Genomic DNA, 18,811 nt, shown 5'->3' on the forward strand with positions numbered 1-18,811 from the left:
AGCCCCGACGTGTGCCCAAACAGTGGTTTACCTCCACACATGGGGTATCAGCGTACTCAGGAGAAACTGGACTACAACTTTTGGGGTCCAATTTCTCCTGTAACCCTTGGGAAAATAATAAATTCTGGGCTAAATAATTATTTTTGAGGAAAGAAAACGTATTTATTATTTTCACGGTTCTGCATTATAAACTTCTATGAAGCACTTGGGGGTTCAAAGTGCTCACCACACATCTAGATAAGTTCCTTTCGGGGTCTAGTTTCCAAAATGGGGTCACTTGTGGGGGGTTTCTACTGTTTAGGCACATCAGGGGCTCTGCAAACGCAACGTGACGCCCACAGAGCATTCCATCAAAGTCTGCATTTCAAAACGTCACTACTTCACTTCCGAGCCCTGGCATGTGCCCAAACAGTGGTTTACCCCCACATATGGGGTATCAGCGTACTCAGGAGAAACTGGACAACAACTTTTGGGGTCAAATTTCCCCTGATACCCTTGGGAAAATAAAAAATTGCAGGCTAAAAGATCATTTTTGAGAAAATATTTTTTTTTTTTTTTCATGGCTCTGCGTTATAAACTTCTGTGAAGCACTTGGGGGTTCAAAGTCCTCACCACACATCTAGATTAGTTCCTTTGGGGGTCTAGTTTCCAAAATGGGGTCATTTCTGGGGGATCTCCAATGTTTAGGCACACAGGGGCTCTCCAAACGTGACATGGTGTCCGCTAATGATTGGAGCTAATTTTCCATTTAAAAAGCCAAATGGCGTGCCTTCCCTTCCGAGCCCTGCCGTGCGCCCAAACAGTGGTTTACCCCCACATATGGGGTATCGGCGTACTCAGGACAAACTGGACAACAACACTTGGGGTCCAATTTCTCCTATTACCCTTGGCAAAATAGGAAATTCCAGGCTAAAAAATCATTTTTGAGGAAAGAAAAATTATTTTTTATTTTCATGGCTCTGCGTTATAAACTTCTGTGAAGCACCTGGGGGTTTAAAGTGCTCAATATGCATCTAGATAAGTTCCTTGGGGGGTCTAGTTTCCAAAATGGGGTCACTTGTGGGGGAGCTCCAATGTTTAGGCACACAGGGGCTTTCCAAACGCGACATGGTGTCCGCTAACAATTGGAGCTAATTTTCCATTCAAAAAGTCAAATGGCGTGCCTTCCCTTCCGAGCCCTGCCGAGTGCCCAAACAGTGGTTTACCCCCACATATGAGGTATCGGCATACTCGGGAGAAATTGCCCAACAAATTTTATGATCCATTTTATCCTATTGCCCATGTGAAAATGAAAAAATTGAGGCGAAAATAATTTTTTTGTGGAAAAAAAAAGTACTTTTTCATTTTTACAGATCAATTTGTGAAGCACCTGAGGGTTTAAAGTGCTCACTAGGCATCTAGATAAGTTCCTTGGGGGGTCTAATTTCCAAAATGGGGTCACTTGTGGGGGAGCGCCAATGTTTAGGCACACAGGGTCTCTCCAAACGCGACATGGTGTCCGCTAACGATGGAGATAATTTTTCATTCAAAAAGTCAAATGGCGCTCCTTCCCTTCCGAGCCTTACCATGTGCCCAAACAGTGGTTTACCCCCACATGTGAGGTATTGGTGTACTCAGGAGAAATTGCCCAACAAATTTTAGGATCCATTTTATCCTGTTGCCCATGTGAAAATGAAAAAATTGAGGCTAAAAGAATTTTTTTGTGAACAAAAAGTACTTTTTCATTTTTACGGATCAATTTATGAAGCACCTGGGGGTTCAAAGTGCTCACTATGCATCTAGATAAGTTCCTTGGGGCGTCTAGTTTCCAAAATGGGGTCACTTGTGGGGGAGCTCCAATTTTTAGGCACACTGGGGCTCTCCAAACGTGACATGGTGTCCGCTAAAGAGTGGAGCCAATTTTTCATTCAAAAAGTCAAATGGCGCTCCTTCCCTTCCAAGCCCTGCCGTGCGCCCAAACAGTGGTTTACCCCCACATATGAGGTATCAGCGTACTCAGGACAAATTGGACAACAACTTTCGTGGTTCAGTTTCTCCTTTTACCATTGGGAAAATAAAAAAATTGTTGCTAAAAGATAATTTTTGTGACTAAAAAGTTAAATGTTCATTTTTTCCTTCCATGTTGCTTCTGCTGCTGTGAAGCACCTGAAGGGTTAATAAACTTCTTGAATGTGGTTTTGAGTACCTTGAGGGGTGCAGTTTTTAGAATGGTGTCACTTTTGGGTATTTTCAGCCATATAGACCCCTCAAACTGACTTCAAATGTGAGGTGGTCCCTAAAAAAAATGGTTTTGTAAATTTCGTTGTAAAAATTAGAAATCGCTGGTCAAATTTTAACCCTTATAACTTCCTAGCAAAAAAAAATTTTGTTTCCAAAATTGTGCTGATGTAAAGTAAACATGTGGGAAATGTTATTTATTAACTATTTTGTGTCACATAACTCTCTGGTTTAACAGAATAAAAATTCAAAATGTGAAAATTGCGAAATTTTCAAAATTTTCGCCAAATTTCCGTTTTTATCACAAATAAACGCATAATTTATTGACCTAAATTTACCACTAACATGAAGCCCAATATGTCACGAAAAAACAGTCTCAGAACCGCTAGGATCCGTTGAAGCGTTCCTGAGTTATTACCTCATAAAGGGACACTGGTCAGAATTGCAAAAAACGGCAAGGTCTTTAAGGTCAAAATAGGCTGGGTCATGAAGGGGTTAAATAACCTGGTACTTGACTCCTTTTTTTCTACTGTGCATAGCTTACACTAAAGAGCAGCCATTTTTATTAAATATATTGAATACAATAGTCATTAGTGTTTGCTTTACCTAACAGGGACCAGAAGGCAAACAAGGAAATCCAGGCCACAGGGGTCGTCCTGGCAAGAAGGTGAGAGCCCCCTTAGCATGGCACAACTCCAACACCTCGTACTACACATCTGAAACAGAGTCTGTAGGTATCCCACATGCATTATAAAGGGACTTCTCCAGAAACATCTATATCCTATCCACAGGACAGAAAAGTGTATGCACGCTGGGGGTCTCTGCTGGAACCTCACCGAATAACCGTGGGACTGACAGTGAATGCTGAGGTTTCTTGGCTCTGTCAGTTCCCGTAGAAAGTGAATGGAGCAGTTCTGCGCACACATTATCTTCGCTTTATTATAAAAGGAAAAATGGGTCCCCCATTCTCTTAAATGGTTATACCATTATCATATATTTATCACCTATTGTGCAGAGGTGATTAATGTTGATTATGGGTCACCCCTTTAAATGCTTTTGGGCCACCCCTTTAAGTGCCTTAAAGGGAATATGTCAGCAGGTTTCTGCCATGTAATCTGAAGACAGCATACTGTAGGGGTTAAAACACAGATTTCAGCAATGCCTCTCTTATTAAGCTCCAGGTTTTGTTTGCTTACAATGATTGTTTTAGCACCAGTAGCTTATCATTACTAAGCTTTGATAGGCAGCTCCCTGTCTATGGACTTTGTATATTCAGAGCCTGGTGTGGGCGGGGCTAGCTTTCTCAGCTCTGCTTCATGCTAAGTCTAAAAGCTCTGATTGTGTGAGAATGGCTGCACCCAGTAACCTAAGTGATACATCGTTGGATTCAGCTTCTCTTTGCCTACATCAGGCTGATCTCAGATGAGGTAGCAAAACCCTGCTGACAGATTCCCTTTAAGTATGAGTACTGGCATTGTAAGACTTCGTTATGGGTTTCATTACTTTTGATGGATCTGACTTCTATTATAAACAGAATCCATGATGCCAGTGTGGACATGGCCTTAAACAGGTTCATTCAAGAACACCATCTATTGCCTATTCAGAGGGTAACTGATTGCCGGAGCCCAACTGATGGCACTCTCACTGATCTCACTTTTCCCCATGTGAATAAATACAAAGAGCCCGATTCATCATTTGCTGCCTTTCTGAATTCACTATTCCTTTTTTGTCATGTGATAGTCGTTGTCGTTTTCTGCTCAAAATTCATAAATATGGCGCACATGGTTCATGAATTTTGCGCAAAATAAAAAAATCATACAATTTTCAGGTGTATTTAAAGACTTAAAATCAGTCCTGGAGTAGGGAGGGTGGACTGGACAACATTTACACACAAATTTTGTGACTTTTTAAAAATTGGATCTGTGGAACAGTTAGTGCACGTATGTGACTACTGCTTCCATTGACATACATGTACAGTACATATCCGTCTACATGGGGGGTTGGACCACCATTCCTGTGATCAATGAGAGTCCCAGGAGTTGGGCCCCCAGTGATCATACATTTATCGGCTTCTTAGTACTTTTATACCTTCATTGTGTAGAAATGAGTCCATCACACAGGGAATATTAGATATTGACCAGCATACACACTGGACGTATGACCAGAGCCATATATTACGGTAATAATTCCATAGGTGCTGTCCTGAAACACTTTCACAGTCCAGAATGGTCTAATCATTATTGGGTCTTATTACATTTCCATATGTCAAAGTCTAAGAAATCTAAATATATTGTAAAACCTTCCCCCCCAAAAAATAATTTTTGGTAACGTTCCCTATAGGCAGACAAAGGTCAGACGGGGCCGGTTGGAGAGATTGGAAGTATCGGTGACACAGGAATGTCGGGAGAATCAGGGCCGAAAGGATCACGGGGAACGAGAGGACCACTGGTGGGTATAGCCGAAGGTGGAGGAAAGCAAAGAACCATCTTCGCGTCATCAGATGTAACAGAACAACGGAGAACAAAAAGCAACATAAAACCGCCTATGTTACGGTATAAAATCCATGTTTAGATCAAAGGACGGTAATTACGAGAGCCAAAGAAGACATTCCTCTTCCTCGTAATTTAAGGGGGCAAAACTCTGAGAATTGCTCTTATCTCACCGCATAGTTAGATGTCGTATTTACTTCAAGCGGGATAAATTAAGGAAGACTACAATCAGATGCCCAATTACCAAGAACACAACAAGGCAGGAGGCTTTGTGCCATATGTAAGGTAATTGTGCTTTGCTTGTTTTTGGACAGGGGCATTTAGGAGCCATGGGACCAGAAGGAGAGCCTGGGATCCCAGGATATGGGGTAAGAAGTTTGACCTTTTTTATTTCTTTCTTTGTTGACTTTATGTTGCTCCTTTTTTAATTGTTAGGTGATATAGATAGGGGAGGGGTTCTACATAATAAGACTGAGGGGGGTGTCTCTCTGTTTTATGGCTGCGCCTCTCATCATCTGTATGCCAAATAGCTCCTCATGGGAGAAATGTTAACCAATTATCCCCAATGCCGAATCTTCAACTTCTAGGATAAAAAGCTATGGTGCGTTTAGCAAATTATGTTTTCCCATAAAGAACATAAAACACCTATCCACAGTATAGGCGATGGTGATACATGTGTGATCATTGGGGGTCTGATAACCGGGACCCCTACTGGTTACAAGAACAACAGGGATCCCAAAGTCCACTGTGTCCATGGCGTATTTGTGAGCATGTGCGACCACCGCTCCCCCACACATGCTCACTACCTCTCCACTCGCAAAACAGACGTTACCCCAATCTTTTCTGAGTAGGAATTGTTTGGGCACTGAGCAGTCGAGATAATTGACTCTTCCACACTGGCCCAATAGCAAATCTATCCTGGTATTGTGAAGACGTAAGACAGGAGCACCACATATTCTCCCTGGATAAGGGAATATGTACCAAGCGTTGGGAAATTAATGGTGCTTTTACATGGAACAATAAAATAACATAATCAGCAAGTCCTTAATGATTACAACACATGCATTCATAAACAATGATCTTTTTTAATTTCCTTTTTATTGCGATCACATGTAAGTAAGATCGCCTGTTTTTCTCCTGAAATTCTCAAAAATGCTGAGGTTTCTATCACTAATGATTATCAGATGCATGTCCGACTGACAAATGGTAACTTTAAGGTCATCATAAAAGATGTGATAAACGAGAAATGAGCAAACTATCGCTGATTAGTTAACAAGACCTGACATTGCGGATGCACATGACCAAAAACCTATATTTTGCCAAAAAGCAAAAGGAGTAGCTCCTAATTATTATATAAACCTACACAGAAAAATGGAGCTCTGTACGCAAGCAATAAACATGGTGAGGCAGCGTTTTACAAATAATTAAATCACGATTTTATTGACTCGCACAATATCAAAAATTCCGGTAATATAAACCCTCAATGCAATACAACGGACGAATATGAATGAGGGGAGGGACACAGCAAGCTCGACACGTTCCTCTGCTCACCAAAGACATGGCATCAGTTATAAATAAGACCAATCAGGCCAAGTTAAGCCAAAAAAGAACACAGATTGTCCAGATGATCAACAAGCGGATAAGTATCCAGTCTAATTGTAACCTAACATCTCCACCATCTGTGTTAGAAGGTTAAAGTGCCAAAAACAGTGCAAAGCAATGGTGAGCTTTTAGATTCCTAACCCATGTGGGGGAGCAGCGTGTCCGGTCGTGTGCACCCAGTGCCCCGACGCGCGTTTCGCGTTGCGGGCTTCTTAGGTAGGTTTATAAAACTATCGCTGATTGCGGAATTATACTTTAAATGGTCAGATTCCTTCTATCTGGCCTTTAATTCCTTCATAACATGTGATGTTACATCATACGTCAGTTTTCCATGTATGGAGCATGGAGGTTACAGCTGTTTTAGAAAACAGCAGCAGGAAGATTGCTGGTTAAATATGTATTTGCCGCTGTCAATTAGGACACTTTAATAAGAACAAAACAACGCGTTTCAGCCAGCAACAGCCTTCATCAGGTATAATATGTGCTTTTAAAATTTTTTTAAAGGAAGTTGTCTTTATAGACTGGTGACTCCTGACACATAGCAGGGGTGTGCCTCAAATAAGTGGGATTAACACACCACCCCAATTGGGTCAGAATGATATAATAGTACCATGTATATATATATAAAAAGAAGAAAAAAAACCTAAAAAATATATATGCAAAACATATTGTAGGCTGTTGTGGGCTGAAATGCGTTGTTTTGATCTTATTAAAGTGTCCTAATAAATTTGTTATCGAGCAAATTATCTCAACTTCAAACTATCCTTCTCCTCCGGAAGTGCCAAAAAAGGAAAACATTTTATTTAGCACCATAGCTAGTATATGTAAGGAGAGGAAATGATAACTGCAGCTGAGAGCAACAATGCTGTATGTTCCCAGCCAGCATGGAAAGAGTCCATAACCCTTTCAGCACCGATGGAAAGGACATTTAAAATAGGACACGAATCACACCGTCTGTAAAGAGGACCTGCGATTCATTACCCGTAGAGACCTTCTAACTCCCGGTCTCCTGGTCATGACACCCTCGTTACACGACAAGAGAGTTCCGGTTTCTACATAGAACAGAGAAAAGAGAAGAATTATCTGGGTAGAAGGGCAAAATGAGCAATTGTAAGTGCACAGTGATATACAGTTAGGGCCAGAAATATTTGGACAGTGACACAAGTTTTGTTATTTTAGCTGTTTACAAAAACATGTTCAGAAATACAATTATATATATAATATGGGCTGAAAGTGCACACTCCCAGCTGCAATATGATAGTTTCCACATCCAAATTGGAGAAAGGGTTTAGGAATCATAGCTCTGTAATGCATAGCGTCCTCTTTTTCAAGGGACCAAAAGTAATTGGACAATGGACTCTAAGGGCTGCAATTAACTCTGAAGGCGTCTCCCTCGTTAACCTGTAATCAATGAAGTAGTTAAAAGGTCAGGGGTGGATTCCAGGTGTGTGGTTTTGCATTTGGAAGCTGTTGCTGTGAGCAGACAACATGCGGTCAAAGGAACTCTCAATTGAGGTGAAGCAGAACATCCTGAGGCTGAAAAAAAAGAAAAAATCCATCAGAGAGATAGCAGACATGCTTGGAGTAGCAAAATCAACAGTTGGGTACATTCTGAGAAAAAAGGAATTGACTGGTGAGCTTGGGAACTCAAAAAGGCCTGGGCGTCCACGGATGACAACAGTGGTGGATGATCACCGCATACTTAATTTGGTGAAGAAGAACCCGTTCACAACATCAACTGAAGTCCAGAACACTCTCAGTGAAGTAGGTGTATCTGTCTCTAAGTCAACAGTAAAGAGAAGACTCCATGACAGTAAATACAAAGGGTTCACATCTAGATGCAAACCATTCATCAATACCAAAAATAGACAGGCCAGAGTTAAATTTGCAGAAAAACACCTCAAGAAGCCAGCTCAGTTCTGGAAAAGTATTCTATGGACAGATGAGACAAAGATCAACCTGTACCAGAATGATGGGAAGAAAAAAGTTTGGAGAAGAAAGGGAACGGCACATGATCCAAGGCACACCACATTCTCTGTAAAACATGGTGGAGGCACCGTGATGGCATTGGCATGCATGGCTTTCAATGGCACTGGGTCACTTGTGTTTATTGATGACATAAGAGCAGACAAGAGTAGCCGGATGAATTCTGAAGTGTACCGGGATATACTTTCAGCCCAGATTCAGCCAAATGCTGCAAAGTTGATTGGACGGCGCTTCATAGTACAGATGGACAATGACCCCAAGCATACAGCCAAAGCTACCCAGGAGTTCATGAGTGCCAAAAAGTGGAACATTCTGCAATGGCCAAGTCAATCTCCAGATCTAAACCCAATTGAGCATGCATTTCACTTGCTCAAATCCAGACTTAAGACGGAAAGACCCACAAACAAGCAAGACCTGAAGGCTGCGGCTGTAAAGGCCTGGCAAAGCATTAAGAAGGAGGAAACCTAGCGTTTGGTGATGTCCATGGGTTCCAGACTTAAGGCAGTGATTGCTGTTATGGCTGGCAATCAGGCAACACAGCGTGCAGTAATCAGCGCACATACAGAGATCTGGCAATAACCCAAAACAATAGGACGAGCTCTGAGACGTGGAATCTCTGTAGACTGCAGTACCTGATCTATCCTCACACAACTGGAAGCAGCAGTGGATTGCGCCTATCAACTACCTATGCAACTCGGCACTGCCTGAGGAGCTGACTAGCCTGAAGATAGAAATACAAGCCTGACTTACCTCAGAGAAATACCCCAAAGGAATAGGCAGCCCCCACATATAATGACTGTTAGCAAGATGAAAAGACAAACGTAGGAATGAAATAGATTCAGCAAAGTGAGGCCCGATATTCTAGACAGAGCGAGGATAGCAAGAGAACTATGCAGTCCACAAAAAACCCTAAAACGAAAACCACGCAAAGGGGCAAAAAGACCCACCGTGCCGAACTAACAGCACGGCGGTGCACCCCTTTGCTTCCCAGAGCTTCCAGCAAAAGATAATAACAAGCTGGACAGAAAAAACAGAAAACAAACTAGAAGCACTTATCTAGCAGAGCAGCAGGCCCAAGAAAAGATGCAGTAGCTCAGATCCAACACTGGAACATTGACAAGGAGCAAGGAAGACAGACTCAGGTGGAGCTAAATAGCAAGGCAGCCAACGAGCTCACCAAAACACCTGAGGGAGGAAGCCCAGAGACTGCAATACCACTTGTGACCACAGAAGTGAACTCAGCCACAGAATTCACAACAGTACCCCCCCCTTGAGGAGGGGTCACCGAACCCTCACCAGAACCCCCAGGCCGACCAGGATGAGCCACATGAAAGGCACGAACAAGATCTGGGGCATGGACATCAGAGGCAAAAACCCAGGAATTATCTTCCTGAGCATAACCCTTCCATTTGACCAGATACTGGAGTTTCCGTCTAGAGACACGAGAATCCAAAATCTTCTCCACAATATACTCCAATTCCCCCTCCACCAAAACAGGGGCAGGAGGCTCCACAGATGGAACCATAGGTGCCACGTATCTCCTCAACAACGACCTATGGAATACATTATGTATGGAAAAGGAGTCTGGGAGGGTCAGACGAAAAGACACCGGATTGAGAATCTCAGAAATCCTATACGGACCAATAAAACGAGGTTTAAATTTAGGAGAGGAAACCTTCATAGGTATATGACGAGAAGATAACCAAACCAGATCCCCAACACGAAGTCGGGGTCCCACACGGCGTCTGCGATTAGCGAAAAGCTGAGCCTTCTCCTGGGACAAGGTCAAATTGTCCACTACCTGAGTCCAGATCTGCTGCAACCTGTCCACCACATAATCCACACCAGGACAGTCCGAAGACTCAACCTGTCCTGAAGAGAAACGAGGATGGAACCCAGAATTGCAGAAAAATGGAGAGACCAAGGTAGCCGAGCTGGCTCGATTATTAAGGGCGAACTCAGCCAACGGCAAAAATGACACCCAATCATCCTGGTCAGCGGAAACAAAACATCTCAGATATGTTTCCAAGGTCTGATTGGTTCGTTCGGTCTGGCCATTAGTCTGAGGATGGAAGGCCGAGGAAAAAGATAGGTCAATGCCCATCCTACCACAAAAGGCTCGCCAGAACCTCGAGACAAACTGGGAACCTCTGTCAGAAACAATATTCTCAGGAATGCCATGTAAACGAACCACATGCTGGAAGAACAAAGGCACCAAATCAGAGGAGGAAGGCAATTTAACCAAGGGCACCAGATGGACCATTTTAGAAAAGCGATCACAGACCACCCAAATGACAGACATCTTTTGAGAAACGGGAAGGTCAGAAATGAAATCCATCGAAATATGTGTCCAAGGCCTCTTCGGGACCGGCAAGGGCAAAAGCAACCCACTGGCACGTGAACAGCAGGGCTTAGCCCTAGCACAAATTCCACAGGACTGCACAAAAGCACGCACATCCCGTGACAGAGATGGCCACCAGAAGGATCTAGCAACCAACTCCCTGGTACCAAAGATTCCTGGATGACCGGCCAGCACCGAACAATGAAGTTCAGAGATAACTTTACTAGTCCACCTATCAGGGACGAACAGTTTCTCGGCCGGACAACGATCAGGTTTATTAGCCTGAAATTTCTGCAACACTCTCCGCAAATCAGGGGAGATGGCAGACACAATGACTCCTTCCTTGAGGATACTCGCCGGCTCAGATAACCCCGGAGAGTCGGGCACAAAACTCCTAGACAGAGCATCCGCCTTCACATTTTTAGAGCCCGGAAGGTATGAAATCACAAAATCAAAACGAGCAAAAAATAACGACCAACGGGCCTGTCTAGGATTCAAGCGCTTGGCAGACTCAAGATAAGTAAGGTTCTTATGATCAGTCAAAACCACCACGCGATGCTTAGCACCCTCAAGCCAATGACGCCACTCCTCGAATGCCCACTTCATGGCCAGCAACTCTCGGTTGCCCACATCATAATTACGCTCAGCAGCAGAAAATTTCCTGGAAAAGAAAGCACATGGTTTGAACACTGAGCAACCAGAACCTCTCTGTGACAAAACCGCCCCTGCACCAATCTCAGAAGCATCAACCTCGACCTGGAACGGAAGAGAAACATCAGGTTGACACAACACAGGGGCACAGCAAAAACGACACTTCAACTCCTGAAAAGCTTCCACGGCAGCAGAAGACCAATTAACCAAATCAGCACCCTTCTTGGTCAAATCGGTCAATGGTCTGGCAATGCTAGAAAAATTACAGATGAAGCGACGATAAAAATTAGCAAAGCCCAGGAATTTCTGCAAACTTTTTAGAGATGTCGGCTGAGTCCAATCCTGGATGGCCTGAACCTTAACCGGATCCATCTCGATAGTAGAAGGGGAAAAGATGAACCCCAAAAATGAAACTTTCTGCACACCGAAGAGACACTTTGATCCCTTCACGAACAAGGAATTAGCACGCAGTACCTGGAAAACCATTCTGACTTGCTTCACATGAGACTCCCAATCATCTGAGAAGATCAAAATGTCATCCAAGTAAACAATCAAGAATTTATCCAGATACTCACGGAAAATGTCATGCATAAAAGACTGAAAAACAGATGGAGCATTGGCAAGTCCGAACGGCATCACCAGATACTCAAAATGACCCTCGGGCGTATTAAATGCCGTTTTCCATTCATCTCCCTGCCTGATTCTCACCAGATTATACGCACCACGAAGATCAATCTTAGTAAACCAACTAGCCCCCTTAATCCGAGCAAACAAGTCAGAAATCAATGGCAAGGGATACTGAAACTTAACAGTGATCTTATTAAGAAGGCGGTAATCAATACACGGTCTTAGTGAACCATCCTTCTAGATCCAACACTGGAACATTGACAAGGAGCAAGGAAGACAGACTCAGGTGGAGCTAAATAGCAAGGCAGCCAACGAGCTCACCAAAACACCTGAGGGAGGAAGCCCAGAGACTGCAATACCACTTGTGACCACAGACGTGAACTCAGCCACAGAATTCACAACAGATTGCCTCCAAAGGATTTGCAACAAAATATTGAAAATAAAAATATTTTGTTTGGGTTATGTTTATTTGTCCAATTACTTTTGACCTCCTAAAATGTGGAGTATTTGTAAAGAAATGTGTACAATTCCTACATTTTCTATCAGATATTTTTGTTCAACCCTTCAAATTAAATGTTACAATCTGCACTTGAATTCTGTTGTAGAGGTTTCATTTCAAATCCAATGTGGTGGCATGCAGAGCCCAACTCGCGAAAATTGTGTCACTGTCCAAATATTTCTGGCCCTAACTGTATAATATGATGACTGCAATATAATAAAAGGATACAATTTTGCTGTGAGTGTTTCTTTAAATAGCACGCTCACTGATGCACCATCTTTGTCCTCCTTCCTGTGAAGCCAAGCCTGTGACTGAGCTTCATAAGAGAACATAATTTTCACTACATACTGCAAAACTGTGGTATTGCATTAACATGGTAAAACCGATCAAGTGATCGCAGGTACAAATCTCTTCAAGGGATTAAAAGATAAAGTAATACATTAAAAGTTTTAAAAATATAAAAAAAAAACTTTGAATCATTTCATTCTTCTCAATTAATAAAGAAATAATGATACCATAATAATAATAATAATAATAATAATAATAATATTAATAAACAAATGTGGCATCACTGCATTTGTTAAGTTAATCGCCTTAAAGAGAAAAAAATGCCAAGCACTGTAGATTTTGGGTCGCCGCAGCTCTGCCAAAAAATGGAATTGAAAGAGATCAAAATGTCCTATGTATCCCAAAACACTTATCAATAAAAATGTGAGCTTAACACACAAAAAAACAAGTCCGCACACAGCTCCATGGACTAATAAAATTCATATGTTACCAAAAAATTGCAACCCAATTTTTTATTTTTATCTATGAATTTTCAAACAAAGTTTCTGGTACTTAAATAATAATTTAAAAAAACTGGTGTAAAAGCTTTGATGAGTCTGTTTCTTGGTCTTTACCCTATTTTGTAACTTTTTAGTCCAAAAAGTCGCAGATTTAGCAACATTTTGTAAGCATTGTACAAAACAAATCAAGCATTCATATAATCACTCTGGATGGGACTGGAGTACTTTTGCTTATAAATAAATACTGTATTTTCTGGCGTATAAGACTACTTTTTAACCCCTGAAAATCTTCTCGGTAGCTAATTCTTGAAAATTTGCAAATCATGAATCAGGTAAAAATATCTGGAAATAAAGACTAAAAACAAAGGGGCAAACATACATATATATATGTATATATATATATATCTATATATATATAGATATATATATATATATATCTACTATATAAAGCTGAATGTGTGTGTATGTATGTATGTATGTATGTCCGGGATTGGCATCTGCACCGTCGCAGCTACAGCCACAAAATTTTGCACAGTCACACGTCTGGACCCTGAGAGCGTCATAGGCTATGTTGTGAGGTGAAATTTTAACCCCGCGCGTTCCAATTCACAAAACAATTTTGCCCCTATCTACATAATGGGGAAAAAAGTGAAAGGAAAAGTGTTGGAGGCGTCGCAGCTACAGCCACAAAATTTTGCACAGTCACACGTCTGGACCCTGAGAGCGTCATAGGCTACGTTGTGAGGTGAAATTTTAACCCCGCGCTTTCCAATTCACCAAACAATTTTGCCCCTATCTACATAATGGGGAAAAAGTGAAATGAAAAGTGTAGGAGGCAAATTGACAGCTGCCAGATGTGAACAATGGGGACGTAAAGAGTGAGAGCGATGGCGCCAAAGAGTATATACCGTACAGTTGCTAAGGTGGGGCCCCGACATGGGATACTCACCACACACGGGGATATGAACACACACACAAAATGCGCCACACACTACCACGTGCTTGAACACATATTACCCTCAGCACACATTTCACCACAAATACACCAACCTCGCCACATAAAAGTCGAAACACAAAAGTCTCCGCTCAAAACTCGCCACGCGCAGAACTCGCCACATGCAAAAACTAGGCTCTTGCAAAACTCGCCACAAGTGCAAAACTCACCTCATGGAAAACTCGCCACACGCAAAACTTGCACACGCGGAAAAATTGCCACATGCACAAAAGTTGCAACACATGCAAAATTTGCCTCACACAAAACTTGCACATACTCAAAAGGCACCACACAAAACTCGCCACGCGCAAAACTCGCCATGCGCAAAACTTGCTGCACACAAGTTGCTACACTAACCTGTCACATGCAACTCGACACACAAAAAGTTGCTACACGCATGTTGCTACACAAAACTCATCTCACAAAAGTCGCTACATGCATGTCGCCACACGCAACTCAACACACACAACTTGACAAACGAAACTCGCCCTAAAACACACACAAGTCTGGTCTTATCCTTCAAAAATAAAAATCTGATTAATAAGCAGACAAACTACAACAAATGTACCATATAGGAAATACGGCAGCTGTCAGTCACATGACCTGTCTATTATGTGTATGTGTGAGCTAATATATACTGCCAGGGGGAGGGCTTCCTGTTGGCTGGGGATTTATCAGGCTGCCAATTTAGCTTACAAATACTGAGGTAAAAATACTGAGCAAATAACGTGTGAACGAGGTCTAATACAGGAGGAGATGACACACAGGTATATACTATATACAGGGGAGATGACACACAGATATATACTATATACAGGAGAGATGACACACAGGTATATACTATATAGAGGAGGAGATGACATACAGGTACATATATATACAGGAGGAGATGACATACAGGTATATACTATATGCAGGAGGAGATGACACACAGGTATATACTATATACAGGAGCAGATGACCTACAGGTATATACTATATACAGGAGGAGATGACATACAGGTATATGCTATATATAGAAGATGACATGCAGGTATATACTATATACAGGAGGAGATGACACACAGATATATACTATATACAGGGGAGATGACACACAGGTATATACTATATACAGTAGGAGATGGCATACAGGTATATACTATATATAGAAGGAGATGACATTCAGGTATATACTATATATAAGGGAGATGACACACAGCAGGTATATAATATATACAGGGGAGATGACATACAGGTATATACTATATACAGGAGATGACATACAGATGTATACTATATATAAGGGAGATGACAAACATGTATATACTGAGGTGATGAGGTGAAAATGAGAGGTGTGAGGTGAAAATGAAAAGGTGTGAGTGCAAAATGAGAGGAGTGAGGAAAAATAATGGAGTGATCAGAAAATGACAGATGTGAGGTTGAAATGACAAGTGTTAGGGGGGAATGAGAGGAGTGAGGGAGAAAATGAAAGATGTGATTGTGAAAATGAGAGGCGTGATGGGAAAATAAGAGAAGTGAGGTGCTATAACTAACCACAGATATTTACTATGCCCAGGCAACGCCGGGCTCTTCAGCTAGTATATATATATATATATATATATATAAAGAGATTAATCAGTATTAGGCACAAAAAAAAAACAGGCATAAAACGCCAAAGAAACGACCAAGAAACAGCACAAATGTAATGATAAATCAGGTCCTTAGTCTTTTTACATCTGTATTCCACAGGGAACAAATAGATTATGATAAAATTCCGATATACGGTATTAGCAATGCCCTGTCTTGATGCAGTCAGGTTCACCATTATAGAAATTTCAATACAATCATATCAGTCAAATTTGCAGACAGAAATAGGGAAATTTAGTCAAATCGAGAAACATCGATGAAATTGCAGAAGTCACGGAGTGTCGCAGCTATATAGGCCTGCACCTATGAGATTCACCAGTTTTTCTACAGGGGTTTTTTTTTTTTTTTTGTTGGCCTGCAAATGGCAATGAGAAAAATATTGTAACGTTCATTGTCTCTTTTTGCTTAAATTTCTCATATCCAAGTACTTCATGGTAATATATGCTTAGAATTTAAAAATTTATATTTATTTCTGTTCAGGGCCATCAAGGACAGCCAGGACCCCCAGGACCACCTGGACCTAAAGGAGAAAAGGTATAAGAGTTATAGAATTTCAGAAGTCATGACAGGTTGTGCCCTTATAACATAATTAATATTATAAATCACAAATGATAATAGCTCGGCCTTATGGAGACGATACACTAGAATTTGGATTTATGTTTGGGTCCTAAATAAATCCAGAACTTCCAATAGATATAATAGAATTCTCAAAATGGCGGTGATCAGGCCCCGATCCGTGGTCTATTGTATTAGTCCTGGTGGACAAGTTGCCTGGTTGTCTTTGCTAAGAGGTTAGTGTTTTAGATCTTAACTTTGTGATGTCTTCACTGCACTACCAGCTTGGGGTAGTAAATCTGATCAGATGAGAAATGATTTTGCCATTCCTCCCAGTGAAAATGGTGGAAGCCAGTGGCCGTTCTGGCATTTTTGCTATTTTCCTCAATGGATCACTTATGGAATAACTGAGTGTTTTAGCTGTGTCAAGCATGTGCACCGTTAAAAGGAATGTGTCATCAGAGGTTCATAACCCTATCTATATATATTTTATATACTATAATGTACAGTTGTGTGAAAAAGTGTTTTCCCCTTCCTGATTTCCTATACTTTTGCATGTTTGTTAGACTTAAATCTTTCAGATCGCTTAACAAATTTAAATACAGGTGCTTCTCACAAAATTAGAATATCAACAAAATGTTAATTTATTTCAGTTTTTCAACACAAAAAGTTAATCTCATATATTCTATAGAGTCATTACAGAGTGATCTATTTCACGTGTTTATTTCTGTTAATGTTGATGATTATGGCTTACAGCCAATGAAAACCCAAAAGTCATTATCAGTAAATTAGAATACTTTATAACACCAGCTTGAAAAATGATTTTAAAATCCAAAATGTTGTCCTACTAAAATGTAGGTTCAGTAAATGCACTCAATACTTGGTCGGTGGATTTCCTGATGTGTTTTGGATTGTTGTCCTGCTGCCTAACCCAAGTGCGCTTCAGCTTGAGGTCACGAACAGATGGCCGGACATTATCTGTCAATATTTTTTGGTAGACAGAAGAATTCATGGTTACATTTACTACAGGATGTCTTCCAGGTCCTAAAGCAGTAAAACAGCCCAAGAACATCAAACTACCACCATCATATTTTACTGTTGGTATGATGTTCCTTTTCTGAAATGCTGTGTTACTTCTATGCCAGATATAATGGGACATATATACACACTAGTTGCTATGATGTCTCCCATACACAAAATACACAAGCAGAAAGATTCCTCCTGTTTTTCTCTTGGGTAGTACAAATACATTTAGAAAAGTGATACAGAAATACTGAGCAGTGTAGCTGTGAATCCAGCCCTGGGACAAGTAAGCTAGGATCCTCACAATCTGTTTCTTGCTCTCTTCCTTTCCACTATAGACTTAATATTTTGTGTCATCTTACACCTCACTGTGCTGCCAATTTGTCTTGCAAAATTGAATTGAGCTTTTTTTTAATTGTTTTCAGACTGCGTGATGAGTGTAGGATGGGGGGAGGGAAAGAATGGGCTCATAAATGGAGAAACACACCGACTTCTCTAATAAGAGAAGGTTTCTTAGTTTCAACAAGTTTTTATTTTTCAACAAAAAACCAAGAAAGTTTCACAACAAAATCCCTCGCAGGGGAGTATATATGAATATTATCAAATTCTAAATTAACCTTGATGGTAATTAAACAATACAGTTAAACACGGAGACAAAGACAGGTGGTTGAAAAAGACAAGGGGGGGGAAGGGGGTAAGAGATCCATTACTGCGTCAGAGTACTATCAATGGTCGGGTATAAGGACCCAATCAAAGGAAGGCAATTTAACACCAGATTGGCCTCATAGAGATAGTGTTAGGACTTGGTCAAGATTACTGCTAGAGTTTCTTTCAATCCACGGTCTCCATATTTGATAGTAAGGCTCCCATGAGTCCTCTCTTGTAGCTTGTATTCGTTCACATAACATGATAGTGTTCATCTTGTCAATTACTGAGGAAAGAGATAGGGTAGTTGTTTTCCATTTTGTTGCAATGTGTAGCTTAGCGGCGAGGAACAGCTGATTGACTAGAATATGGAGTTTGTTGGAGAAGCCCGGGTATCTAGCTCCCAGCAGGAACACCGTTGCGTCTAACTGAATCGTTCCACCATAAAGCTCCTCTACAATAGATTTGATCTTTGACCAGAGTGTGGAAACGACCGGACAATCCCACCACGTATGCTTTAGATCTCCCAGAGCTCCACACCCCCTGAAACACCGATCTGATAGATTTGGGTAGATGGCATGTAATTTGCTCGGAACTAAATATGTCCTATGTAGGAGCTTGATGGATGTTTCAACTAAAGAGGTTTGAAGACTTCCCTTAGAGAGGGTGCAGCAGCACTTTTGCCACTCCAATGGGGACATTATCTTATTAAGGTCTCTTTCCCATTGTATCATATATGTGAGTTTTACATCCTCTGATATTGCG

At 41.3% G+C, this 18,811-nt stretch overlaps 1 protein-coding gene across 1 annotated transcript in view; it reads left to right on the top strand.

Moving 5' to 3' along the window:
- The window catches only part of COL24A1 (collagen type XXIV alpha 1 chain), a 261,918-nt gene that overhangs the window by 194,206 nt on the left and 48,901 nt on the right, over positions 1-18,811 (top strand). Inside the window, exons 38-41 of the mRNA XM_069737975.1 lie at positions 2,831-2,884; positions 4,558-4,665; positions 5,021-5,074; positions 16,304-16,357. Coding sequence (XP_069594076.1) covers positions 2,831-2,884; positions 4,558-4,665; positions 5,021-5,074; positions 16,304-16,357 — 270 coding nt within the window. The remainder of the gene's footprint in view (positions 1-2,830; positions 2,885-4,557; positions 4,666-5,020; positions 5,075-16,303; positions 16,358-18,811) is intronic.

The sequence above is a fragment of the Ranitomeya imitator genome, chromosome 8, assembly GCF_032444005.1.
Source record: "Ranitomeya imitator isolate aRanImi1 chromosome 8, aRanImi1.pri, whole genome shotgun sequence".
NCBI classification, from domain to species: domain Eukaryota; kingdom Metazoa; phylum Chordata; class Amphibia; order Anura; family Dendrobatidae; genus Ranitomeya; species Ranitomeya imitator.